The sequence below is a fragment of the Salvelinus alpinus genome, chromosome 24 (genome assembly GCF_045679555.1).
Source record: "Salvelinus alpinus chromosome 24, SLU_Salpinus.1, whole genome shotgun sequence".
NCBI lineage: Eukaryota > Metazoa > Chordata > Actinopteri > Salmoniformes > Salmonidae > Salvelinus > Salvelinus alpinus.
This window is the reverse complement of record NC_092109.1, coordinates 11,767,559-11,795,052: the sequence shown is the minus strand read 5'-3', so window position 1 is coordinate 11,795,052 and position 27,494 is coordinate 11,767,559. Positions and strand designations below refer to the sequence as shown.

Here is a 27,494-nt window from a genome sequence, read left to right as displayed (position 1 = left end):
TATTTAGCTAGCAGACTCCAAGTGAAATTCGCTATTATTTGTGCTCATTTTGTTAGCTTTCTTGTAGATGCCCAATGGGCTTTTTTTGTGTGTTTATTTGGCTCCCTCTTGTGTACTAACCGGTAATACCGTAAATCCCGGGATGAGCGAAGGACGGTCTGACGATATGAAAATCTGGATAGACCCCAAACCGAGAACCCTGCAGTCCATGCAGGCTTTTGTTCAAGCCCATCACTAACTCACCTAATTCAAGTCATCAACCAAACATGGTCTTCAATTTCGACAACATTTACTTTCATCAGATATGTTAGAGCTGGGCTGGAACAAAAGCATGCACACACTGCGTCCCACGAGCACTGGAGTTGCCCACCCCTGGGCTGAACCCTGTCAACATGCCAAAAGGAACAGGCGAAAGAGGGAACAGATGAATAGATTAATGAAGGGATGAAGTGGATGGGTGTCCGGGACAAAGGAGAGCAGGTATAGGATGAATGATGCATTGTGGGTCAGCCCTATCTTGTGTCGGAGTGATGCAGCATGGGTATTCTGTTACAGCCAGGTTCAAAGGGCATACATTAATAAGTCATGTTGCTTCTGTAACCTATGAAATGGTGGCTAAGTACCATAGTTAGTAGGTAGAACCTAAAAGGCGTGTATGATAAAAAGTGTGTGTGTGCGCGCGTGTGGTGACGTTCCCCACTCCCGTAGATGATAGAAGGCTGTTTTAGGCGTCTGTGATAAGGACTGTGACACTGGTCTATCTCTGTAGTTATTTCAGCCTGTGACCCCCTGGCCCTGGTAACAGACCTGGCTGTTATTCCTGCCTCACTCACTCTGACACCAGCTGTCTGGAGCTGCAGATTACAGAGTGGGCTGTAGAGGAGGTGTGGAAAGATGGACAGAAGGATGGAGGTGTAGTGCAGTACTGTATGCGGAGAGAGGCAGCGTCAGTGTGTGTATAATTTAGTGGTGTAGGGTTAGGTCATGGCTGTATAGGGTGTCGCGTCTGAGATGAGACCATGACACAGCACAGCAACCAGGAAGTGACAGAAGAAAGGGGGGGGCTAACTGGACCAGGTGGCAGACTGGCCAGAGGACAACACTAAAGCTCTCTGGCATCATCACATTCACTATTCTTATATGTCATTGTTCAATTCTCAGCAACATTCTATTCCAATACTGTATTCTATTCATACTTATTTCTCACATATAGCCTTTTCACTACAAGAGCACCTAACAAGAACCAAATTCCTTAATGAGAGGGGGCAGCACTGAGCAAGCCTGCAACTTCACTTACCGGAGTAGCTCAAACTGCGCATGTTATCTCCATGAGAGGCCATCTTAACCGACTTCATTTGGCTTCAATGCGCTATTGAGCCATTACATAGGAATGAATGGTGTCACGTGATCGATGGCTTTGTCCATTCATATATACAGTCATTGGTGTCACTCTGATCTTAAAATCATGTCTCGACAGAAATGTGTATACTGTATATGCTGTATATAATTGTTTTGCAGTGGCGGCAACAATTTAGTGGCGCATATAGGGGAAACACTGAGTCAACCACAGTATCAGGGAAATGGAGAACAATGGCATACTAGAAATGGCGTATTTTACATTTTGTCAACAGCCCCTGTCAAAGACATTCCCACTGTGAAGTGATACGAGTAGTAAAAAAATAAATAATTATATATATATATATTGTTTGTTGTACTTTTACCCAATTTCATGATATCCAATTGATAGTTAGTCTTGTCCCATCGCTGCAACTCCCGTACGGACTCGGGAGAGGCGAAGGTCGAGACCATACGCCCTCCGAAACACGACCCCGCCAAGCCGCACTACTTCTTGACACACTGCTCGCTTAACCCGGAAGCCAGGCGCACCGTACCGCTGGCGACCGAAGTCAGCGTGCATGCGCCCGGGCCGCCACAAGGAGTCGCTAGAGCGCGATGGGACAAGGACATCCCAGCCGGCTAAAACACTCCCTTAACCCGGGCGACGCTGGGCCAATTGTGTGCCGCCTCATGGGTCTCCTGGGCGCGGCCCGCTGCGCCACTCGGGAGAGACTAGTAGTGTTTACAATATGTCTTTATTCCACTTAGATATGATGGACATCCTCATTGTTAGGGTGTTCCATAGAGCAGGATGTGTGACTTGTCTGCGGGGTAGGAGCTGTGCTGGGTCCAGATGTTAGTCATTCTAAATGTTATAGTTTGTGTGGCGGGCCAATATGCCCTCTCTATTGGAGAATGCAAACCTCAGTCACACAAAGTTAGACATGACCTTAGTGCTGACTGAGTTATGTCTTTCCCCTTATCTATCCTTCTCTGCCTCTAACACACACACTCTCTCTCTCTCTCTCTCTCTTTCTCTCTCTCTCTCTCTCTCTCTCTCTCTCTTCTCTCTCTCTCTCTCTCTCTCTCTCTCTCTCTCTCTCTCTCTCTCTCCTTCCTCTACCTTTATCTAACTCACTCACAGAGATTACTCTGTGTGTGAGCGATCATACATCTGTTTTGCATTGAGATATTAGGCTAACATGTAAGTGTAGTAGTGTATGTATGTGGTGGGGGGGTCCTTAGGAAGTACAATCTGTTCCAGCTGCTGCTGTCTAGTCTCAACACACCTAGAACAATGATCAGCTGTCTTACTAACTCACCCAGGGCTTATCCAGGGCTGGTTAGCTAGCTACAAAGACAGTGTAAAAGACCCAAGTCACTTCCATGTATAGGACTAAGTCTGAGAATTGAGAGACACTGGAACACTTGATTGCCATTGCCTCAGTAGGTTGGTTTAAATCAGGTCCTCTTATCCATAGAGATTGTCCCACAGCTATGAAAAGAAAACAAAGGAGGACACTAGGTTAGTAGTACAGTAAACACATCCAGGCATGTAGCTCTATGTCCCTGACTTGCACCACCTGCTGTTAGACACTGGTACAGGTCATTTGAGGTGCCCATAACAGTCTAAGCCCTGTCGGGGGAGGGAGGTTCTATTAATTTGCCTCTTAAGGATCGGACTCTTTTTAAAGAATTTTGCCTAAAATGACATACCCAAATCTAACTGCCTGTAGCTCAGGAACTGACGCAAGGATATGCATATTCTTGGTACCATTTGAAAGGAAACACTTTGAAGTTTGTGGAAATGTGAACATTTCCAAAATTTGAACGCCAGTGGCGTTCTATTAAGCTATATGGAATTGTTTTAAGAAGGTAATACCAAGATTATTTTGCTATTTGATTTAGAATTTAAGACCAATTGAAGTATATAAAAAACAAACATTTTTGGCACTAAACAGTCTCCATATATACCTCCATAAATGTTTTAAACTTGTATTGGGGGACCTTTTAGACGAGTCTTGTGAGGCCTGTGGGCGTCCTAGAGCAAAACAACCGACATGTTTGTGAGAGTCTCACCTTTGCACAGATGGGTCATAGTGTGTTGCCGAAACTATTCGGACGCTACAGACAGAAGTTGGCAGATCGGTTGTACCGACGACAGACGAGTCCCAAGACGCTTGTGGGGCTCGTGGAGCAAAACGGAGAACACCATCGTGTTAAAGATGGGAGGTGGGGATAAGCTTTGGCTTGGGTGGGATAAATGGGGGAGAACAGGGAGGGGGTGGTGGAGAGACTCAGGACAACTGAGCTTTGGAGGAATATGCAGATTTCTAATGATCATGATCATCTTTTCCTCAAAGAAGTTCATGAATTTATCACTGCTGATGTGAAAGCCATCCTCTCTTGGGGAATGCTGCTTTTTAGTTAGCTTTGCGACAGTATCAAAAATTAATTCCTCAGTTAGGTGGTTAACTGATTTTTGTACGTCCTTGGGTAGGCGGAAGGAGTCTGGAAGGGCATCTAGGAATCTTTGGGTTGTCCGATAATTTATAGCACGACTTTTGATGATCCTTGGTTTGGGTCTGAGCAGATTATTTGTTGCGATTGCAAACATAATAAAATGGTGGTCCGATAGTCCAGGGTTATAAGGAAAAACATTAAGATCCACAACATTTATTCCACGGGACAAAACTAGGTCCAGAGTACGACTGTGGCAGTGAGTAGGTCCAGAGACATGTTGGACAAAACCCACTGAGTCGATGATGGCTCCGAAAGCCTTTTGGAGTGGGTCTGTGGACTTTTCCATGTGAATATTAAAGTCACCAAAAATTTTAATATTATCTGCCATGACTACAAGGTCCGATAGGAGTTCAGGGAAGGATTTACGGCGAAAGCACACCAAACGATTATGTTAGGTCAGTACATAGCCACAGAAAAACACAGCCATTTTTCCAGCCAAAGAGAGGAGTAACAAAAAGCAGACATGGAGATAAAATGAATCACTAACCTTTGATGATCTTCATCAGATGACACTCATAGGACTTCATGTTACACAATACATGTATGTTTTGTTCTGTAAAGTTAATATTTATATCCAAAAATCTGAGTTTAGGCGGGACGCTACTGTCTCACTTGGCAAAAAGCCAGAGAAAATGCAGAGCGCCAAATTCAAATTAATTACTATAAACATTACTATAAAAATCGAACTTTCATAGATACCAAATTAAAGCTACACTGGTTGTGAATCCAGCCAACATGTCAGAATTCAAATAGGCTTTTCAGCGAAAGCAAACGATGCTATTATCTGAGTTAGCACAATTGTAAACAGAGAGATAAGCATATTTCAACGCTGTAGGCGCGACACAAAACGCAGAAATAAAAACATAATTCATGCCTTACCTTTGACGAGCTTCTGTTGTTGGCACTCAATATGTCCCATAAACATCACAAATGGTCCTTTTGTTCGATTAATTCCGTCTATATATATCCAAAATGTCCATTTATTTGGCGCGTTTTATCCAGAAAAACACCGGTTCCAACTCGTGAAACATGACTACAAAATATCTCAAAAGTTACCTGTAAACTTTGCCAAAACATTTCAAACTACTTTTGTAATACAACTTTAGGTATTTTTTTACGTAAATAATCGATAAAATTGAAGACGGGATGATCTGTGTTCAATACAGGATTAAAACGATCTGTAGCATGCTTTCTGGTCACGCGCCTCTATCTAACAGGACATTTCAAGTGACCCCGATTCAAAATGGCCGTACTTCTTCATTACACAAAGGAAAAACCCTCAACTAATTTCTGAAGACTGTTGACATCCAGTGGAAGCGGTAGGAACTGCAAGAATGTCAATTAGAAATCTGTATTCCCAATGAAAATCCATTGAAAAGAGAGTGACCTCAAAAAACAACAAATCTGAATGGTTTGTCCTCAGGGTTTCACCTGCTAAATAAGTTCTGTTATACTCACAGACATGATTCAAACAGTTTTAGAAACTTCAGTGTTTTCTATCCAAATCTACTAACAATATGCATATCTTATCTTCTGGGGATGAGTAGCTGGCAGTTGAATTTGGGTATGCTTTTCATCCAAACGTGAAAATGCTGCCCCCTATCATAGAGAAGTTAACTGACCTAAGAGAGGGAATTTTTACTCGGATTAAATGTCAGGAATTGTGAAAAACTGAGTTTAAATGTATTTGGCTAAGGTGTATGTAAACTTCCGACTTCAACTGTGTATAGGGCATCAGCCTCTAAGGTGCAGGGTTGAGTAGCCGGGTGGTACCTGTCCAGTGGTGGCTAATTAATAGTCTGATGGCCTTGAGATAGAAGCTGTTTTTACTGATAAGATTGACAGACATAGTAATAAAAAAGCCACATTTAGGGAGTCTCCAAAGAGGCAGAAAAATGTCATCTCTACAAATATTTTACCGGACAACTGGAGATTTACTGTTCTCAACTACAAAATACTATTCCTTTTTTTCTCAAAGTAAGAAAAGCTATTCAATAATTGACTTCATATGTTATTTCCAACAAATCATGAAATAGTGATATCGGATCATTCTCTGGTATCATGCTTAATTACACCAATGTAAAATACATTTAGCAACAGAATTTGGAGAATGAACAGAGCGCGTCTTCTGTACCAGAATTTGATTCAAAACTTATACGAGAAAATGTAAACCCTTACAAATGTGGACATAGAGGACAGAAAAAAGCCAACCCCCAATATAATTTGGAATGCCTTTAAGGCGCACATTAGGGGAATTATAATCTCACACTCGCCAAAAGTTAAATTTCGTTTAGTGATTTTTTTTCTCTTTCATTTTAATTTCTATCTTAAAAAGTATCCCATAAAAAGTATTTACAAGGTGAAGAAGAAGATAAAAGGTTAAACTCAAATAACTACTTAATGGTAAATAAACCTGGTAAATATCTCGCAGCTCTCACAAAATGAATAAATACTAAACCAGTTATAATTTTAAAAGATAAAGATACAGAAGCGGTAATTAGAAGCAACAATGTGATTTAATCACAATTTTATTATGAAAATGTATATAAATCAGAACTAAACAGTGGGACAGGAACTATAGCCTTGTTAGACTCTAACTCTGCAGCAACTATCGGCATACAATTTTTTTAAATTAAAAACAGATATCACCCAAGAATAAATATGAATTACTGTTCAAATTTTAGCACAGAGAAAAGCACCAGGAATGGATGGTTTTCCCGTAGAATTCTATTCAACATTTTGGACAAAGTAGCCCCCTATTTACACAAATGACAACACACGTCGCTTAATTCAGTACTTCCTAGTTCCCTGCATCAAACAGTTATATTCAAATCTGGAGAGTCCCTTGCTGATTAAAGACTCATAAGTTTAACAAATTGTGACAATAAAATTATAAATCTTATAAGCAATAGAATGGCAAAAGTCTTAAGACTTGATACATATCAATCAAATGGGGATTATTAAAAATAGACACTTACAAGAACATGTTTCAGTTTAATACAATACGCAAAACAATAAAACAATTGATTAATAATGCCCGAAAATGCTTTTGATTGTCTGGAATTGCCATTTCTATTCAACTTTCCAGCTGAAATAATACATTTGTATTGAACACGACGGGAGACAGAGAGCTGGTTTCAAGCGCAGGGAGCAGCAGCTGTTTATTGTACAGGACCACAGGAGGAGGCAGGTAGTTAGGTCCAGGGACAGGCAGAAGGTCATACACAGGGGGTCCAAAAGGGCAACAGTACAGGCAGGGAAAAGGCTAGTAATGTAGTCCGTGAGGTCAGGCAATAGGTTGATAACAGGAAATCCAATAGGCTAAAGTACAGGCAGGGAATAGGCAAAAGGTGTCGTTAGTGAGGCAGGCAAAAACTATCATATCATACTATAATCACGGGAAAACAGAGTTACAAAAGAAGTGTGTCACAAAAGAAACAATACCTCACAGTGATGGGGTGGAAAGAACTGAACGAAATAGTGTGTGATAATGACATACAGGTGTGTGAACAGGTGATTAGAATTCAGGTGATTGGGATCTATGTGTTTGAGAGTGTGAACTGGAAAGTGAGCTGTGTTCAGGGGATCTACGTGTTTGAGCGTGTTGAGTTGGAAGAAAACGTTACAACATTCAATACAAATATTGTATACATGTCCTAAAGCAAAAATATACATGAATAATACACGGAACAAAAATATAAATGCAACAGGCAACATTTTAAAAGATTTTGTTGAGTTACAGTTCATAAAAGGAAATCAATCAATTTAAATTAATTAATTAGGCCCTAATCTATGGATTGCACTTGACTGGGAATACACATATACATCTGTTGGTCACAAATACCAAAAAAAACAAAAGGTAGGGCCTTGGATCAGAAAACCAGTCAGTATCTGGTGTGACCACCATTTGCCTCATGCAGCGCGACACATCTCCTTCACATAGAGTTGATCAGGCTGTTGATTCACCTGGAAGGTTATAAAATTAACATGGAAAAATTCAAAATAATGGCAATCGGGAAAAATAATATCTCCCTATCTGCAGCATTCCTTTAAGTGGACTACAAAAAATTACTTTATTCCATTACTCAACACTATGAAAGCAGATCTAATTAAATGGAATTATCTTTCTGTAAATCTTACAGGTAGAATAAACCTCTTTTTAGAATGGCATGGCTGCCAAAGGTTTTATTTTTTATTTTCAGTAATACCAATTACCCCACCGAAGACATTCTTTAAAAAAAGTATACTCAGTTATAACAGACTTTATATGGGCAAATAAAATTCATAGATTTAAAAGGAAAGTTTTACTTCTTTCTAATTTTGGGGGTGGTTTTAACCTTCCTGTCACGCCCTGAACTTAGTATTCTTTGTTTTCTTTATGTTTTTTAGTTAGGTCAGGGTGTGACATGGGGAATGTATGTGTTTTTGTAGTGTCTAGTGTAGTTGTCTAGTTATGTCTATGGCTGCCTAGATTGGTTCTCAATTAGAGGCAGCTGTGGTTCATTGTCTCTGATTGAGAGCCATATTTAAGGCAGTCATAGGCATTGGGGTTTTGTGGGTAATTGTCTGTGTCTATGTTTTATGTTTGCACTTAGTCTTTGATAGCTTCACGTTCGTCTGTTTGTTGTTTTTGTTTCGTTGTCCTTCTTCTAATAAAGAGAAGATGTATTTTCCACACGCTGCGCCTTGGTCCTCTCTCTCTCCCATTGACGATCGTGACACTTCCAGACTTGGAATTGTATCAACTCGCCACCCAGGGCTTTTACTTGTGACATATAGTTAAATACACTAATGAGGAACAATGGGTACATATTGAAAATCTGCTGAATCTTTTTACGTGTCTATTTTCAAAGGATAACGCTAAGAACATGAACAACTTCATAGTATAACAATATGGAAGAAAATGAAACGTATTCTACAAGAACCAATATCACTTCCTAAAAACACAACCTTATGGAACTATCCTTGGATAGCTTTTCAGAATTCACTGATAAATTGTCCCACATTGAAAACTAAAGGCATAGAAACCATAAATGACTTGGTATCAGGAAATACATGTATTTCCATTACAGCTTTAAAAAGCTATTTGAGTAGAAATGTTCAAATACATCCAACTTGGAAGTGTTATATCACCAAATGTTGATTTCAAATCAGAGCAACCTTGAGGGAACCTTATTTGAGTCAGAACATTTTGTTCATATGACAGGGAAGATTATGCAAAACCTTGCAGAGAACATATCCAACTGACAATCTTTTTAGAAAAAAATATAAACTACTGGAACCAAGACTTAAAAAATAATTGATGTTGGCACAAGATGGAGGGAATGTTGGAACATAACTAACACAATTACAGTTCATGAAAATGTACGCTTAATCCAGTATAAATGAATGTATGGAATGTATTATACAAGAGACAAAATTGCAAAATTCTACAGCACTATTGCAGTCATGTCTGAAGTGTAAAACTACTAATGAGTAAATAATTCATGCCTTCTGGGAATGTTACAAAATTCCAAAGTTATGGGCGGAGTTGGAAAGATGGGTGTCAGAGGTATTGCAATGTAAATGTGCTTTTAATTCATCTGTCTGTATATTTCAAGACATGACATATGATGGTGCAGTGAGCTACCCGATGGGTTGGACAGTACTCTTCTCATCGATTACTTTTTAAAAACACTTGTACTCAAGAAATCAGCCAATCCTCTGTCGTTCACGCAATGGAAAGGTCAAATGCTTTATCTAAAAATTGAAAGAGCGTGGCGACGGAGAGAAGCAAAATTGTGCAGTTTGAGGCGTGTGGCAAAAAGGGATAACGCCACTGGATATGGTGGCTAGTGGGTCTAGGCAGTGTGATGTTTGTATGATGTATTTGTTTGTATGTGTATGTTTTTTATTGTTTATGTAAAATAAGATCTTATACAAACAAAAAGAATGGAGTTGATTTGACCTTTGCATGACCCCTGTTGACCTGGGTCAGATCTCCCTGGAGACGGAGCGTCTGGGGCCTCGTCGTGTGGAGGGGCTGAGGAGGGAGGATGAGGAGTGGACGAGGAAGGCTCACGCTGCCGTCCTCTCCATACAGGACCTCACCGTCAAGTTCTTCGAGACCACCGCCAGGGCTCAGAAAGGTAAGTTCACACACACACGCAAACTCTGTAGAGGCAAACTCCAGAGCCATGCATCATCCACAGAGCAGAGCAGCCCATAGACAGACTATTATACCGACACTCCCTCTGAGTCAGACCCTAATCTCCATGCTTTAAACTGCTTTGTCTAAACTCTTCCCCCAATCCCCAAAATCACCTTAACCCAACTATCAACTGGCTCACACTCTGGTTAAAACCTCAAACATATTTTGTCTACCTTTGGTCCTTTGTATTTAAAAAAAATTCTGTGTGTGTTCCAGCGGTTTACGAGCGGATGCGTGTGGACCAGAGGAAGTTTGGCAAGGCGGCGTGGGCTGCAGCCTTGGACCGCATGGAGCGTCTGCAGTACGCCGTCTCCAAGGAAACACTGCAGCTGATGAGGGCCAAGGAGATCTGCCTGGAGCAGAGGAAACATGGCCTGACACAGGAGGTACTACTACTACTACTACAGTACTACTACTATACTACTACTGTTATAAAAGTAATAAAGGAGATCTGACTGGAGCATAGGAAACATGGCCTGAAACAGGAGGTACTACTACTACTACAGTACTACTACTATACTACTACTGTTATAAAAGTAATAAAGGAGATCTGACTGGAGCATAGGAAACATGGCCTGAAACAGGAGGTACTACTACTACAGTACTACTACTATACTACTACTGTTATAAAAGTAATAAAGGAGATCTGACTGGAGCATAGGAAACATGGCCTGAAACAGGAGGTACTACTACTACTACTACTACTACTGTTATAAAAGTAATAAAGGAGATCTGACTGGAGCATAGGAAACATGGCCTGAAACAGGAGGTACTACTACTACTACTACTACAGTACTACTACTATACTACTACTGTTATAAAAGTAATAAAGGAGATCTGACTGGAGCATAGGAAACATGGCCTGAAACAGGAGGTACTACTACTACTACTACTACTACTACAGTACTACTACTGTTATAAAAGTAATAAAGGAGATCTGACTGGAGCATAGGAAACATGGCCTGAAACAGAAGGTACTACTACTACTACTACTACTACTACAGTACTACTACTATACTACTACTGTTATAAAAGTAATAAAGGAGATCTGACTGGAGCATAGGAAACAGCCTGAAACAGGAGGTACTACTACTACTACTACTATACTACTACTGTTATAAAAGTAATAAAGGAGATCTGACTGGAGCAGAGGAAACAGCCTGAAACAGGAGGTACTACTAATGCTATAGCACTTTACCAGACTCTCAAAGCACTTTGTATTGGGGAATCACTCCTCATCCACCGCCAATGCCACGGCAGCCATTTTACACCAGATATCTCACCGCACACCAGCTACCCTAGGTACACAATACTCTGTCTGTCTTTCTGACCATCTCTTTCTCTCTGTCTGGGTGTCTCAGATGCAAAACCTGCAGGAGGGAGAGGATGCCATGCTGCGGTTGGACCAGATGGAGGCGCTGTACTATGAGCTCCAGCTGCAGCTCTATGACATCCAGGCTGAGGTGCTGCGCTGTGAGGAACTGCTGCTCAACGCCCAGCTCACCAGTCTACGCAGACAGATCACTGGTAGACAATAATATTATACACTAGCGATACTACGGTACCAGATTTTCCTTGTCAAAAACGAAAACACGAAGCAGACTTAACTCTATGGTCCTTTATAACCTACTTCTGTAAAATATTGAGCTTGTCAAATAAACAAATGTGACTCTTTTTCCATCATTAAGACTGTTTTCTTCATGAAATTTTGTCCACTTCATGTTTTGTTTCCTTTGTTTCCTTACTTCCTAGTATCGCAATACAGATATCGTGACAACACTACTATATACCTGTTGCTGTTAATCAACACTTCTGCCTGTTATAACCACTCAGCTCCAGAGCCTCTGTAGAAAGACTGGCCTACGGTACTAAACAGTGATCCTCTATGTGTCCTCTCTCCCACAGAGCGCCAGGACGAGGTGGTGTACTATGATGCGTATGAGAGTCCTGATGCCATGCAGGGGGTGGAGGAACCCTCAGCTCCCCCTCCGCTCCTCCGAGACGAGCTTAGCCAGCTGCAGCAGAGGACCAGACAGCTAGAGGCACGCAGGGGACGCATCACCGCCAAGAAGGTCTACCTTAAGAACAAAAAGGTATTTAGCAACCAATCACACGCTTACCCCTGGACTTACTAACCAGTCAGAGCTAAGCAAGCCTACCTGACCAATCACACGCTTACCTCTGGACTTGCTAACCAATCAAAGCCATGAAAGCCTGCCCCGAGAACAAAAAGGAAGCAGAAGACCAATACTTTGTTTACGTCTTCCATCCTCCTGTAATGTGTTGGCTCTAATATGTCTTGTTTACCTAAAACCAGGAGATCTGTATCGTCAACCACAACCAGAAGATACAGCAACGCCAGGGTAGTCAGGACGACCAGACATCGCATCAAGCGCTGCAACAGGTACGTTGTCTTTCATTAGTGTTTGTGTTCGAGATTCCCTAAAAACGCACCACTTCGATACAGCTACAGTTGAAGTCGGAAGTTTACATACACTTAGGTTGGAGTCATTAAAACTCGTTTTTCAACCACTCCACAAATTTCTTGTTAACTATAGTTTTGGCAAGTCGGTTAGGACATCTACTTTGTGCATGACACAAGGCAATTTTCCCACAATTGTTTACAGACATTTCACTTATCATTCACTGTATCACAGTTCCAGTGGTCCAGAAAAATGATGTCATGGCTTTAGAAGCTTTTAATTGACATAATTTGAGCCAATTGGAGGTGTACCTGTGGATGTATTTCAAGGCCTACCTTCAAACTCAGTGCCTCTTTGCTTGACATCATGGTTAAATCAAAATAAATCAGCCAAGACCTCAGAAAAAAATTGTAGACCTCCACAAGTCTGGTTCATCCTTGGGAGCAATTTCCAAACGCCTGAAGGTACCACGTTTATCTGTACAAACAATAGCACACAAGTATGAACACCATGGGACCACACAGCCGTCATACCGCTCAGGAAGGAGACGCTTTGTGTCTCCTAGAGATGAACGTACTGTGGTGCGAAAAGTGCAAATCAATCCCAGAACAACAGCAAAGGACCTTGTGAGGATGCTGGAGGAAGCAGGTACAAAAGTATCTATATCCACAGTAAAACGAGTCCTATATCGACATAACCTGACAGGCAGCTCAGCAAGGAAGAATCCATTGCTCCAAAACCGCCATAAAAAAGCCAGACTACGTTTTGCAACTGCACATGGGGACAAAGATCATACTTTTTGGAGAAATGTCCTCTGGTCTGATGAAACAAAAATAGAACTGTTTGGCCATGATGACCATCGTTATGTTTGGAGGAAAAAGGGTGATGCTTGCAAGCCGAAGAACACTATCCCAACCGTGAAGCATGGGGGTGGCAGCATCATGTTGTGCGGGTGCTTTGCTGCAGGAGGGACTGGTGCACTTCACAAAATAGATGGCATCACGAGGGAAAATTATGTGGATATATTGAAGCAACATCTCAAGACATCAGTCAGGAAGTTAAAGCTTGGTCACAAATGGGTCTTCCAAATGGACAATGACCCCAAGCATACTTCCAAAGTTGTGGCAAAATGGCTTAAGGACAACAGAGTCAAGGTATCGGAGTGGCCATCACAAAGCCCTGACCTCAATCCTATAGAAAATGTGTGGGCAGAACTGAAAAAGCATGTGCGAGCAAGGAGGCCTACAAACCTGACTCAGTTACACCAGCTCTGTCAGGAGGAATGGTCCAAAATTCACCCAACTTATTGCGGGAAGCTTGTGGAAGGCTACCCAAAACGTTTGACCCAAGGTAAACAATTTAAAGGCAATGCTACCAAATACTAATTGAGTGTACAGTCGTGGCCAAACGTTTTGAGAATGACACAAATATTAATTTTCACCAAGTCTGCTGCCTCAGTTTGTATGATGGCAATTTGCATATACTCCAGAATGTTATGAAGGGTGATCAGATGAATTGCAAAGTCCCTCTTTGCCATGCAAATGAACTGAATCCCCCAAAAACATTTCCACTGTATTTCAGCCCTGCCACAAAAGGACCAGCTGATTCTCTCGTTAACACAGGTGTGAGTGTTGACGAGGACAAGGCTGGAGATCACTGTCATGCTGATTGAGTTCGAATAACAGACTGGAAGCTTCAAAAGTTGGGTGGTGCTTGGAATCATTGTTCTTCCTCTGTCAATCATGGTTACCTGCAAGGAAACACGTGCCGTCATCATTGCTTTGCACAAAAAGGGCTTCACAGGCAAGGATATTGCTGTCAGTAAGATTGCACCTAAATCAACCATTTATCGGATCATCAAGAACTTCAAGAAGAGCGGTTCAATTGTTGTGAAGAAGGCTTCAGGGCTCCAAAGAAAGTCCAGCAAGCGCCAGGACCGTCTCCTAAAGTTGATTCAGCTGTGGGAATGGGGCACCACCAGTACAGAGCTTGCTCAGGAATGGCAGCAGGCAGGTGTGACTGCATCTGCACGCACAGTGAGGCGAAGACTTTTGGAGGATGGCCTGGTGTCAAGAAGGGCAGCAAAGAGGCCACTTCTCTCCAGGAAAAACATTAGGGACAGACTGATATTCTGCAAAAGGTACAGGGATTGGACTGCTGAGGACTGGGGTAAAGTAATTTTCTCTGATGAATCCCCTTTCTGATTGTTTGGGACATCTGGAAAAAAGCTTGTCGGGAGAAGAAAAGGTGAGCGCTACCATCAGTCCTGTGTCATGCCAACAGTGTGTGGTTGCTTCTCAGCGAAGGGAGTGGGCTCACTCACAATTTTGCCTAAGAACACAGCCATGAATAAAGAATGGTACCAACGCATCCTCAGAGAGCAACTTCTCCCAACCATCCAGGAACAGTTTGGTGACGAACAATGCCTTTTCCAGCATGATGGAGCACCTTGCCGTGAGGCAAAAGTGATAACTAAGTGGCTCGGGGAACAAAACATCAACATTTTGGGTCCATAGCCAGGAAACTCCCCAGACCTTAATCCCATTGAAAACTGTTGGTCAATCCTCAAGTGGCAGGTGGACAAACAAAAACCCACAAATTCTGACAGACTCCAAGCATTGATTATGCAAGACTGGGCTGCCATCAGTCAGGATGTGGCCCAGAAGTTAATTGACAGCATGCCATGGCGGATTGCAGAGGTCTTGAAAAAGAAGGGTCAACACTGCAAATAATGACTCTTTGCATCAACTTCATGTAATTGTCAATAAAAGCCTTTGACACTTATGAAATGCTTGTAATTATACTTCAGTATTCCATAGTAACATCTGACAAAAATATCTAAAGACACTGAAGCAGCAAACTTTGTGGAAATTAATATTTGTGTCATTCTCTCAACTTTTGGCCACGACTGTATGTAAACTTCTGACCCAATGGGAATGTGATGAAATAAATAAAAGCTGAAATAAATAATTCTCTCTACTATTATTCTGACATTTCACATTCTTAAAATAAAGTGGTGATCCTAACTGACCTAAAACAGGGAATTTTTACTAGGATTAAATGTCAGCAATTGTGAAATACTGAGTTTAAATGTATTTGGCTAAGGTGTATGTAAACTTTTGACTTCAACTGTATGTGACTTATGTGGCAGGTTAGGAGAACTTACGTAGCAGGTTAGGATAAGTAATGTGGCAGGTTAGAATAATTAGGTTAAGGTTAGGAAATGGGGTAGGGTTAGCGAAAATGCTTTCCTAATCTTCTACGAAAAGTCACTTCTGGTCATAGCTGTATCGAAGTGGCGTGTTTTTAAGGAGTCTTGTTTGTGTTGATTCAGTATAACAGGGATGATGGTGAGTATTGTTCTTCATCCTATCTGTGTTTCTCCGTAGCGAGGGGAGGAGCAGGAGGAAGAGGAGGAGGAGGAGAGGAGTAACACCAGAATGAGTCTGGATAGATCAAGGACTCTGGACAGACTACGCAGCTTCAAACAGGTGAGGTCGCCGCTACCTCTGAAGAACACTCTAAAACTCTCATGCTGTGTTTAGACTCTGGTCATGTTGTAACTGTTGGTTCTGTCTGTTGCAGCGTTTCCCTGGTCAGGTGACTCTGAAGTCCAGCAGACTGCTTATGTCCCACGGCCACTCCTGGAAGAAAACCATCTCCTCCTCCCCCCTCTCCCCTGCGGGGAGGCCTGAGACCCTAGCTGCCAGTGTCCAGACAGACACCGCTGACCTCTCAGAGCTCTCTGCCCCTCCCTCTGATGCCTGTGGTCACCAGAGTTTCTCTCTAACCCTGCTAGGGGGTGCAACTGGGCCTCTCTCTGCCCCCTCCTCTCTAACTCCTCTCTCAGCGCTCCTGTCCTCTGCCACTCCACCACCTCCTCCTCCCCCACCCCCTCCCTCCTTAGAGGACCTCTCCAGTGAAGGAGGGGAGCGCGCTCACCCCACTAGCCCAGTTCGGCAGTCCAAGGCTGGGTCGGATTCAGAGCCTCTCCCCCTGGCTCCGTTCTCTCCACGGTTCTTTGACAGCAGTCAGCTGCAGACAGCCAGGAAGAAACTGAAGAAGACCGCCTCGCTGGACTCCTCACAGTGGAGGAGAGGTGAGTCATGACAAACATACTATTACTAACAATGTATTTTAAAGGAATATTTCTAAATGAGAAATTGACTAGATTTTTCTCTGACATTGTTCCATTCTCCCATCTCTACAGCGAGTTCCCCCATGGACGAGGTCCTGAACTCCCTCAAGCGAGGCAGCTTCCACCTGCGGAAAGCAGAGCTCCGGGTCCTAGCCCCCGATCCAGACGATGACGAGAGCAACAACATCCTGGCCCAGATCCGGCAGGGCGTTAGGCTGAGGAAGGTGCGGACGCGGCCGGACCAGCAGCGGCACCCCAAGGGCTCGTTCCCCCACTCGGCCGACGCTCTGACCCGCTCCATCCACGAAGCCCTGAGACGCATCAAGGAGGCTTCGCCTGAGTCCGAGTCTGAGGACGAGGGCCTGCCCTGCACCGACTGGGACTCTGACCTTTGATCTCAACCTGCTACTATCTACTATTTCTGGCTCCACACTGACAGACCCAGAAAGCGGAGTAGAGATGTTTCCTGATGTTTTTTTCTTCAGAAAATAGGTCAGAAGTAACTTTTTCTTACTGTTTCTTCTCGTCTTTGAAATGGACCACTAGCCTTTCCTCCTGGTTTTCTATGTTGTGCTCCTCCTGCTCTATCCGAAGTCAAGCACATTGAGAACCTTGTGATGGAAGTCACTATGGAAATGAAATTCCTTCATTCGATTCCTTCATTGTCCTGTACCAATAAGGACCCTTGTCAGTGCACCGACTAGAAAGCTAGGGTTCTGGGATCCTGTATGTAGAATGAACTATACGGTTGGAGAGTTGAACTGTAGGTTGCTGTGGTGTGTTTGTTTTACATTTGACAGGATTGAGTGTTTTCCTCAATGTTTATTCAACCCCCTGTAGAATAAGGTGTGTTATTGCTTGGCTGGAACAAAAGCTTGGCCACCCCTGGTATTGAGGTTGAGATGTCATGATGATGTTCTCTGTAAGATCGGTGCCCTTACAGCCAGCTGAAGTATCCAGCTCTACCCAGGTGTCATTCATTCCATATTCCATATACCATATTCATGAAGTGTGTTGTTTCCGGTGACATTTTTTTAAAGTGTTCTTTTACGGTCATTTTTATTTAGAAAGTAGTTTCTTTTTTTACTGCCTTGTTTTGGCTGCTATTATTTTCCAAGCGAGTCCACTAGTACCGGTTTTACCAGGAGTCGCTTCATGTTTTTATCTACGTTTGATTATTTTATCTAAGAGTTGTGTCAAAACTGAAACTATTACTATAGGAACAATCTCTGTTTACTGTAATGATTCATGCACTGAGTATGAAGGACACGATGAAGAAAGAATGCTGTACTGTTAGGAACTGAAGGACTGAGTGCACAACTGCTGTCCAAATTGTTTGGCCAGGTCAAAGGTCGTAGTACTGCATTTTTCCAGCACCATCTTCAGTGGTCTTGGAAAAACAGTCACGTATGGTGCAGAGCTGATATGATTGTCTGTCATATAGAATAGGGATCCTGTCAGCTCCATTCATCATATTTCTATCTGTGTGTTTACCTCACTGAATCCACCAGTGGTGTGGTAACTAACCTCAGTGAGTTAGTGGACTGAGCATATGGAGCTCATGCTGTGTCTTTATGGCAAGTGGTCAAAATCCAATCATGTGACTTTCTGCAGCACTCGGAGGACTCGGAGGAGGAATTAGCTTTCCAGATTTTTAGTGCAGATGGAGAGAAGTTTAGGAGTCTAGGGGCAGTCATTTTAATTATGAGATGCCCCCTTCTAGTCCTGTCATGTTCTCGGTAGACAGACAGGTTTTTACAGTATGTATATCTGTTGGGAAATCACTTGTTTTCATCATTGTATTTATGTATGTTTTCTTTTATACATGATTTGTAGCCATCTCATCTTATTTCTGTCTTCAGCTAACTCTACAGTTTGATCTATAACCTTTGCCTTGTATGACCTTATGCATGTGGCTGGCCTGGTCTGATTTGAAGAGGACTAGATAAGTGCAATATTAAACTGAAAAATGTATTATAATGTAATCAAGTGCATGCTTAAAGACATAAGTATTTATTGAGTAAACTTTGTTTTAAGAAATGGAGTTAGGATTTATAAAGCAATACCACAAAAAATGTAATGTGCTTTTTAAGATGTTTTTTTTTGCATTTGACCCGTCTTTTCCTGTCATCGCATTCCTAACTGCTTTATATATATCCCAGTTATTTTTCCCTTCAAAAATAAAACAAGTACCAAAATGTCTTCCTGTCCTGTTCTTTGACTTGGCATCACATAGCCATTAGAACTCAGCGTTTTGCCAAACCAGCCAGCCTTTTGTTGGGCCTAGCACATCCACATCAACCACAAATAGTAATTCATGAAAACACAGCCAGACGACCCCCTTTAGGCAGTAAGTGGATGTGATTTTATACAAGCAACAGGACTGGATGGGAACTTAACTGGTCTCTACAGAGAAGAATGTACAGATTAGACAACCAAAGAAACAAGAGCAACATTCAGATGAGTGAAATGGGGAAAATATTACACAACTCATTTGTTTTTATTTTACTATAAACTGAAAATTACAATTGTGTTTAAGCATGTGGCATAATCAACATTTAAAATTATTACTCAAACGTTTCTCCCCTTTCAAACTGTAGAAGTACAGATCATAAATGAAACGCTATACAGCCCAGACACCCCATTTAAGTATCCCAAAGATACTAGAACCAACAACAAGCCCTTAAAGGTCGACGTTGGGCAAAAACGGAAAAGTAATGGCTTTAAACTGATCAATGCTTAAAAACTTGGATGAATAAGATATTTGGCTAAAGAAGTGCCATTTCTTACCAATCTCTACAGCTTCCATCCAAAAACAAATCGGTCGCGGCGCACATGACACATCAAAGGCACACCCCATTTCTGTTTGAGAAAGGGGCGGAGTCTGACCACTTTTCGTGCCCAAAGTTGACCTTTAAATAGTGTTCTTCACGTATACATATAGTTATAATACATTATCACAGATTTTTGGCAATAGTAAACCCCACAAAAGTACCGTAGTTAGTTACCATTGATCCATATTTGTACCAAAGGCAACGTCAACAAAATTCACATTCTGTACAGGAAAATATTTTGGCAAAAGGAAAGAAAGTCTCTCTGCAAACCTCACCTGCTATGCACAAATTACTATAAATCCATTAGCTTTTTTAAATAGTTCAAACATATTGCCAGTCTTTTTTTCTCATACCTAAAAAAAAAAACAACAACCTTGATACCCACATATAAAAAAAAAAAAGAGTAAGTGACAAACATCTTTGTTTGATACAATTCTCATTAGAATCTGTGGTTATAATATATCTGGAATAAATAAAGAGAAAACATCATGAACCAATCAATCATTGCACTTTCAAGTCGCAACAGAAACAAGTAGAGGGGAAATAAAGAAAATAAATATCATCGTTTTGGATTCACCCAAACATACAATTCCATTTTCACAAGAGCACTATAAATTTGTTATATTAGTATTTGTAATAAAAAAGTTTATAGAAAGGAAATACTTTTGTAGTCACTGCTGACCCAAACCCCAGCTTCTGGGCTTGGAGTAGCGTTGTTTCTTTGTCTCTACTTACATTTCCCAGAAGAAGAGGAAAATACCTGAAAGTGAGACTTCAACATGTTTATTTTTCTTCTCGATGCTCCCTCTTTGTATTGCTCATTTAGTATAGAAGGTTGTCCAAGATCTGTTCTCAATCTCGGACAATATGCCAGATTCTTCTTCAATCTCCATGGTAACATTGTGATAGGAGGGAGGACGTTGGGAGCGTTTAATAAAGTGACTGGGAGGTCATCTGTCTGACCTCTGACCCTTAGTCCTAGTCCAGTGTCAGATGGGGCCTCAGAGCGAACGGCCATAGAGTCCAGTGAAACGCTGTAAAGACCAGTGAGTCTGACTATCTCCATTTCCATGACCACATCTGATCTGACTGTCCTTTTGGCTGACATTGATATCTCCATAGTAAACAGAGCAATAGTAGTACTGTAGTAATAACTGAATAAGAAACCAGTAGATGTAGAATAGTTAAAAAACAGACCTGAATGTGTGGCGTACGACAGCGAAGAGTAAACAATAATAGCAAGCAAAACATCCACCAGCGAGCGACTCTGGATGACTGAACTGAACTTTGTAGAAAATGAGCGTTTCCTTTGTCCTGTTCAAAGTCTGATGGAAGAAAACCCTGAAGCAAAATAACCCACCATATTCAACATCCTCTCCGATGGAATGCTAGCCAGACTTCGCACATTTTTGTTGTTGTTGAAAATACAGTGCATTTGGAAAGTATTCAGACCCCTTGGCTTTTTCCACATTTTGTTATGTTACAGCCTTATTCTAAAATGGATTAAATAAAAAAAATCCTCATCAATCTACACACAATAACTCATAATAAAGCGAAAAAAGAATTTAATTTTTTCAAATGTATTAAATATAAAAAACAGAATTTACATAAGTATTCAGACCCTTTGCTATGAGACTAAAAATTGACCTCAGGTGCATCCTGTTTCCATTTATCATCTTTGAGATATTTCTACAACTTGGAGTCCACCTGTGGTAAATTCAATTGATTGGACATGATTTGGAAAGACGCACACCTGTCTGTCTATATAAGGTCCCACAGTTGACAGTGCATGTCAGAGCAAAAACAAAGCCATGAGGTCAAAGGAATTGTCCGTAGAGCTCCGAGACAGGATTGTGTCGAGGCACAGATCTGGGAAAGGGTACCACAAAATGTCTGCTGCATTGAATGTCCCCAAGAACACAGTGCCTGCATTGAAGGTCCCCAAGACTTCCTAAAGCTGGCCGCCCTGCCAAACTGAGCAATCAGGGGAGGAGGGCCTTGGTCAGGGAGAACCCGATGGTCACTCTGACAGAGCTCTACAGTACCTCTGTGGAGATGGGAGAACCTTCTAGAAGGACAACCGTCTCTGCAGCACTCCACCAATCAGGCCTTTAGGGTAGAGTTGCCAGACAGAAGACTCTCCTCAGTAAAAGGCACATGACAGCGCGCTTGAAGTTTGCCAAAAGGCACCTAAAGGACTCTGACCATGAAAAACAAGATTCTCTGGTCTGATGAAACTAAGATTGAACTCTTTGGCCTGAATGCCAAGCGTCACGTCTGGAGGAAACCTGGCACCAGCCCTACGGTGAAGCATGGTGGTGGCAGCATCATTCTGTGGGGATGTTTTTCAGCGGCAGGGCCTGGGAGACTAGTCAGGATCGAAAGAAAGATGAATGGAGCAAAGTACAGAGAGATCCTTGATGAAAACCTGCTCCAGAGCGCTCAGGACCTCAGACTGGGGCGAAGGTTCACCTTCCAACAGGACAACGGCCCTAAGCACACAGCCAATACAACGCAGGAGTGGTTTCGGGACAAGTCTCTGAATGTCCTTGAGTGGTCCAGCCAGAGCCTGGACTTGAACCTGGGCTCGAAAATCTCTGGAGAGACCTGAAAGTAGCTGTGTAGTGACACTCCCCATCCAACCTGACAGAGCTTGAAAGGATCTGCAGAGAAGAATGGGAGAAACTCCCCAAATACAGGTGTGCCAAGCTTGTAGTGTCATACCCAAGAAGACTCCAGGCTGTAATCGCTGCCAAAAGGTGCTTCAACAAAGTACTGAGTAAAGGGTCTGAATACTTATGTAAATGTGATATTTCATTTTTATTTTATTTTTTGAAATTTGCTTCAATTTCTAACCTGTTTTTGCTTTATCATGATGGGGTATTGTGTGTAGATTGATGAGGGAAGAAAACGATTTAATACATTTTAGAATAAGGCTGTAATGTAACAAAATGTGGAATAAGTGAACGGGTCTGAATACTTTCCGAATGCACTGTATGTTTCCCATGCCATGTAAATGTGATATTCACTTTTTTGCAAAAAATTCTAAAACCCTGTTTTTGCTTTGTCATTATGGGGTATTGCGTGTTGATTGATGACGGGAAAAAAACAATGCATTTTAGAATAAGGCTGTAATGCAACAAAATGTGGAAAAAGTCAAGGGGTCTGAATACTTTCCAAATGTAGTGTAGATATTTGAGCAGTTTGTAGTCAGAGCGTAAATAACATTCCACAGGGAGGGAGAAGAGATGGTAGCAGGGTGTAAGCATAGCCTCAACAGGACCTCTGTGAAGTGAGTGTGAGTGTATGTGCATACAGTATACAGATGTATGCACGTTGTGAACATTAGCCTAAACTAAATCCAAGCGAGCAAGTCTATCTATTTACTATCAATGTGCATGTTTTCAGTAGAGTGTAGCATAATGTATATATGTGTAATAACAACAGTGTGAATATTTTCGTGCAGTGCCTTTGTGCACTGACTAGCAATATTCTCCCGTCACTGTGTTGTTATAATGGTGATGATGGTGTAGGAGTACTGACGCTCCACCAGGGGGCTCTGTAGTAGCACTTCTCTCCTCTAGCTGCTGCTGCCCTCAATGAGTCTGGCCAGGCTGTCTCTGAGCTCTGTCAGCTCAAAGATCTTCCCGTCCAGCAGCTCCAGCAGGGTGCGCAGACTCTTCCTGAAGGCATCTCTCTCCAGCTGACTGCCCTCCAGACGCTGCTCTATCTCCACCAGCTGAGCTTCCAACGTCTGGTTCCTCTCCTCCGTCTCCTGGGAGTGGGGGGGGGGGGGGGGGGAAGGTGTTAACATGTGCACACACACACACACATTCATAAAACACACACGAAAGGGACACCCACTCCTTACAGTGAAAACTTAACATTACGATTATAACTACTGTTCCCTGAAGGAGGGGAACGAGGTACAACATAGTATGGGGAGTCGCACTCTCGCGACTTCAGTTGAAGGATCTAAAATCACGCCTGACAAGGCCAATGAAATCTGTGCCTTGCTGGAAGCCCTGCCTTCCCCAGGTGATAAGCGTCAGGCTCGGATTCATTCCTTCAATTTTACACTGCTCTTCACCTAGCACAGGAATGGGCGGAGCGGGGCCATGAAGGTGTTGTACCTCGTTTCCCTCCTTCAGTGAACAGTATACACAGAACACGATTGCCATATTCTCAGAACATAACATACTAATGTTCGAGACACGATTCATGGGAACGTTGCAAGAACATTCATGTGTCCAGTTTTCTGAGGGTGAGGAGAATATTCCATCAACGTCCCCTGAAACAGGTCATATCTTATGTTCTGAGAACATGGCAACCATGTTCTGTGTATGTTTGGTGGGACATTGATGGAATATTTCCCTAACCCACAGAAATCTGGACACATGAATGTTCTTGCAACGTTCCCATGAAACGTGTCTAGAACATTCATGTCATAAGTTCTGAGAACATAGTAACTACGTTCTGGGTAAGTTATATTGGACATTACGGGAATGGTCTCTTGGAAATATTTATTGCACATCCCAGGAACATTCCTATGAACATTTTAGTTAATGACCTAATGGGAACTACGGGAATGTTCTCTAAAGTTGTGGGAATGTTTGTTGTTAACTGGGAAGTCCCGACACCTTTTTGAAGAAAGGAAATACCGTCTGTACCAGCCGTCCTGGATCCGACATAGAAACAACTCGGATTGCCCGCGTCTGGAGACGGGAGGATATTGCCTCCCTTAAACCGGCACTGAGGCCTTGGGAACAGTCGACGTGATGACGCCCCAGGAGCGTGAGGGGTGCGCAACAAATTGTAGCCTGTAACCCGACATCACCGTTCGCATGATCCAGAGCAACACTGTGCATGCGCGCCATTGGTCGGAGCAGACAGCAAGCCTCCTGTCAAGTACCATCTGAAGTAGCGCGACGCCATCTTGTGGGCTGGAAAAGATTGGTTATTTTTTTGTTTCGACCACCATGTGTCTGAACGTGGAGAAGGGACACTTTATTGAACCCACATGTGGGAGACGCAACACATTTGGTACCCGTGAACACTGTGGAACTTTGGGTTGACACAACTGTGTTAATGCGTCAAGGTTTGCCTGAAGCCCGGGCCAGGCTGTGTTCACGGACTCTGGAAATCAGTGACGTACCCCGATTGGCAGTGCCCCTTGATGGTACTTCTGTCACAACGAGCCTGCCGCGGTTTTAGCCGGTGACCGGCTGGCACCCAGCGCTGGACCGTACGCATTAAAAATAGACCCAGGAAAACCGCTATCATGAAGGTTATCATACACACCAGCCATAGGTACCGGCGCCTCAGCACCTTGTAACCCAGCTGGAAAAGGGACAGACAGCTTTGAAAAACGGACCCCCCTTCTGTGGTAACAGACGTAATAGAATCTAATTCCCCAGGAATGAAACCAATCGTTTATAGAACCCATAACGGTGTATCACTAAGCACCTCATAGGGACTAGTGAGCAATGAGCCAGCTATGGGGGAGGAGTGCCCCCTTGTGGACAGAGAGTAAATCCACTAACTTATTACCGTCACCCTGGGGGGATTGACATACAGTGCCCTCAGAAAGTATTCATAACGCATGGTTTATTCCACATTTTGTTGTGTTACCACCTGAATTCTAAATGGATTAAATATATGTTCTTCACACACACACAAAATCCCCATAATGGCAAAGTAAAAATAAGTTTTAGAAATGATTGCACATGTTTTGAAAATTATATACAGAAATATCTAATTTACATACAGTACCAATCAAAAGTTTGGACACACCTACTCATTCCAGGGTTTTTATTTTTACTATTTTCTACATTGTAGAATAATAGTGAAGACATCAAAGCAATGAAATAACACATATGGAATCTTGTAAGAACCAAAAAAGTGTTAAACAAATCAAAATAAGAGCTCAAGTCCAAATTATGGCAAGATCAGCTCAAATAAGCAAAGGGAAGTGACAGTCCAGCATTACTTTAAGACATGAAGGTCAGTCAATGCGGAAAATTTGCAGTCGCAAAAACCATCAAGCGCTATGATGAAACTGGCTCTCATGAGGACCGCCACAAGAAAGGAAGACCCAGAGTTACCTCTGCTGCAGAGGATAAGTTCATTAGAGTTACCAGCCTCAGAAATTGCAGCCCAAATAAAGTAAAAAACACAACTCAACATCAACTGTTCAGAGGGGACTGCGTGAATCAGGCCTTCATGATCGAATTGATGCAAAGAAACCACTACTAAAGGACACCAATAATAAGAAGAGACTTGCTTGGGCCAAGAAACACGAGCAATGGACATTAGACCGGTGGAAATCTGTCCTTTGATGAGTCCAAATTTGAAATTTTTGGTTCCAACCGCCATGTCTTTGTGAGACGCAGAGTAGGTGAATGAATGATCTCCGCATATGTGGTTCCCACCCTGAAGCATGGAGGAGGAGGTGTGATGGTGCTTAGCTGGTGACACTGTCACGGATTTACATTTGAAGTCAAAAGTTTACATACACCTTAGCCATATACATTTAAACTCAGTTTTTCACAATTCCTGACATTTAATCCTAGTAAAAATGCCCCATCTTAGGTCAGTTAGGACCACCACTTTATTTTAAGAATGTGAAATGTCAGAATAATAGTAGTGAGAATGATTTATTTCAGCTTTTATTTCTTTCATCACATTCCTAGTGGGTCAGAAGTTTACATACACTCAATTAGTATTCGGTAGCATTGCCTTTAAATTGTTTAACTTGGGTCAAACATTTCGGGGAGCCTTCCACAAGCTTCCCACAATAAGTTGGGTGAATATTGGCCCATTCCTCCTGACAGAGCTGGTGTAACTGAGTCAGGTTTGTAGGCCTCCTTGCTCGCACACAGTCATTGTCCATTTGGAAGACCCATTTGTGACCAAGCTTTAACTTCCTGACTGATGTCTTGAGATGTTGCTTCAATATATCCACATAATTTTCCTCCCTCATGATGCCATCTATTTTGTGAAGTGCACCAGTCCCTCCTTCCTCATGATGCCATCTATTTTGTGAAGTGCACCAGTCCCTCCTGCAGCAAAGCACCCCCACAACATGAGGCTGCCACCCCCATGCTTCACGGTTGGGATGATGTTCTTCGGCTTGCAACCTCCCCCTTTTCCCTCCAAACATAACGATGGGCATTATGTTCAAACAGCAAACCGTAGTCATTATGGCCAAACAGTTCTATTTTTTTCCCATCAAACCAGAGGACATTTCTCCAAAAAGTACGATCTTGTCCCCAAGTGCAGTTGCAAACCGTAGTCTGGCTTTTTTATGGTGGTTTTGGAGCAGTGGCTTCATCCTTGCTGAGCGGCCTTTCAGGCTATGTCGATATAGGACTCGTTTTACTGTATAGATACTTTTGTACCTGCTTCCTCCAGCATCTTCACAAGGTCCTTTGCTGTTGTTCTGGGAGTGATTTGCACTTCTCGCACCAAAGTACGTTCATCTCTTGGTGGTCCAATGGTGTTTATACTTGCATACTATTGTTTGTACAGATGAACGTGGTACCTTCAGGCGTTTGTTAATTGCTCCCAAGGATGAACCAGACTTGTGGAGGTCTACAATTTTTTTCTTAGGTCTTGGCTGATTTCTTTTGATTTTCCCATGATGTCAAGCAAAGAGGCACTGAGTTTGAAGGTAGGCCTTGAAATACATCCACAGGTACACCTTCAATTGACTCAAATGATGTCAATTAGCCTATCAGAAGATCCTAAAGCCATGACATAATTTTCTGGAATTTTCCAAGCTGTTTAAAGGCACAGTCAACTTAGTGTACGTAAACTTCTGACCCACTGGAATTGTGATACAGTGAATTATAAGTGAAATAATCTGTCTGTAAACAATTGTTGGAAAAATTACTTGTGTCATGCACAAAGTAGATGTCCTAACTGACTTGCCAAAACTATAGTTTGTTAACAAAACATTTGTGGAGTGTTTGAAAAACAAGTTTTAATGACTCCAACCTAAGTGTATGTAAACTTCCGACTTCAACTGAATTTATAATTCAAGGCAC

General features: G+C 42.3%; 2 protein-coding genes across 4 annotated transcripts in view; one reads left to right on the top strand and one right to left on the bottom strand.

Moving 5' to 3' along the window:
• Window positions 1-18,814, top strand: part of LOC139552148 (junction-mediating and -regulatory protein-like) — a 46,082-nt gene extending 27,268 nt beyond the window's left edge. For both annotated transcript variants that reach the window (XM_071363585.1, XM_071363586.1), the window contains exons 3-10: window positions 9,839-9,989; window positions 10,268-10,437; window positions 11,413-11,578; window positions 11,957-12,144; window positions 12,369-12,455; window positions 15,864-15,965; window positions 16,060-16,573; window positions 16,685-18,814. In XM_071363585.1, coding sequence (XP_071219686.1) covers window positions 9,839-9,989; window positions 10,268-10,437; window positions 11,413-11,578; window positions 11,957-12,144; window positions 12,369-12,455; window positions 15,864-15,965; window positions 16,060-16,573; window positions 16,685-17,007 — 1,701 coding nt within the window. In that variant the 3' untranslated portion in view covers window positions 17,008-18,814. The remainder of the gene's footprint in view (window positions 1-9,838; window positions 9,990-10,267; window positions 10,438-11,412; window positions 11,579-11,956; window positions 12,145-12,368; window positions 12,456-15,863; window positions 15,966-16,059; window positions 16,574-16,684) is intronic.
• Window positions 18,815-19,093: 279 nt separating this feature from the next.
• Window positions 19,094-27,494, bottom strand: part of LOC139552149 (homer protein homolog 1-like) — a 70,277-nt gene continuing 61,876 nt past the window's right edge. For both annotated transcript variants that reach the window (XM_071363587.1, XM_071363588.1), the window contains one exon: window positions 19,094-23,221. In XM_071363587.1, coding sequence (XP_071219688.1) covers window positions 23,027-23,221 — 195 coding nt within the window. In that variant the 3' untranslated portion in view covers window positions 19,094-23,026. The remainder of the gene's footprint in view (window positions 23,222-27,494) is intronic.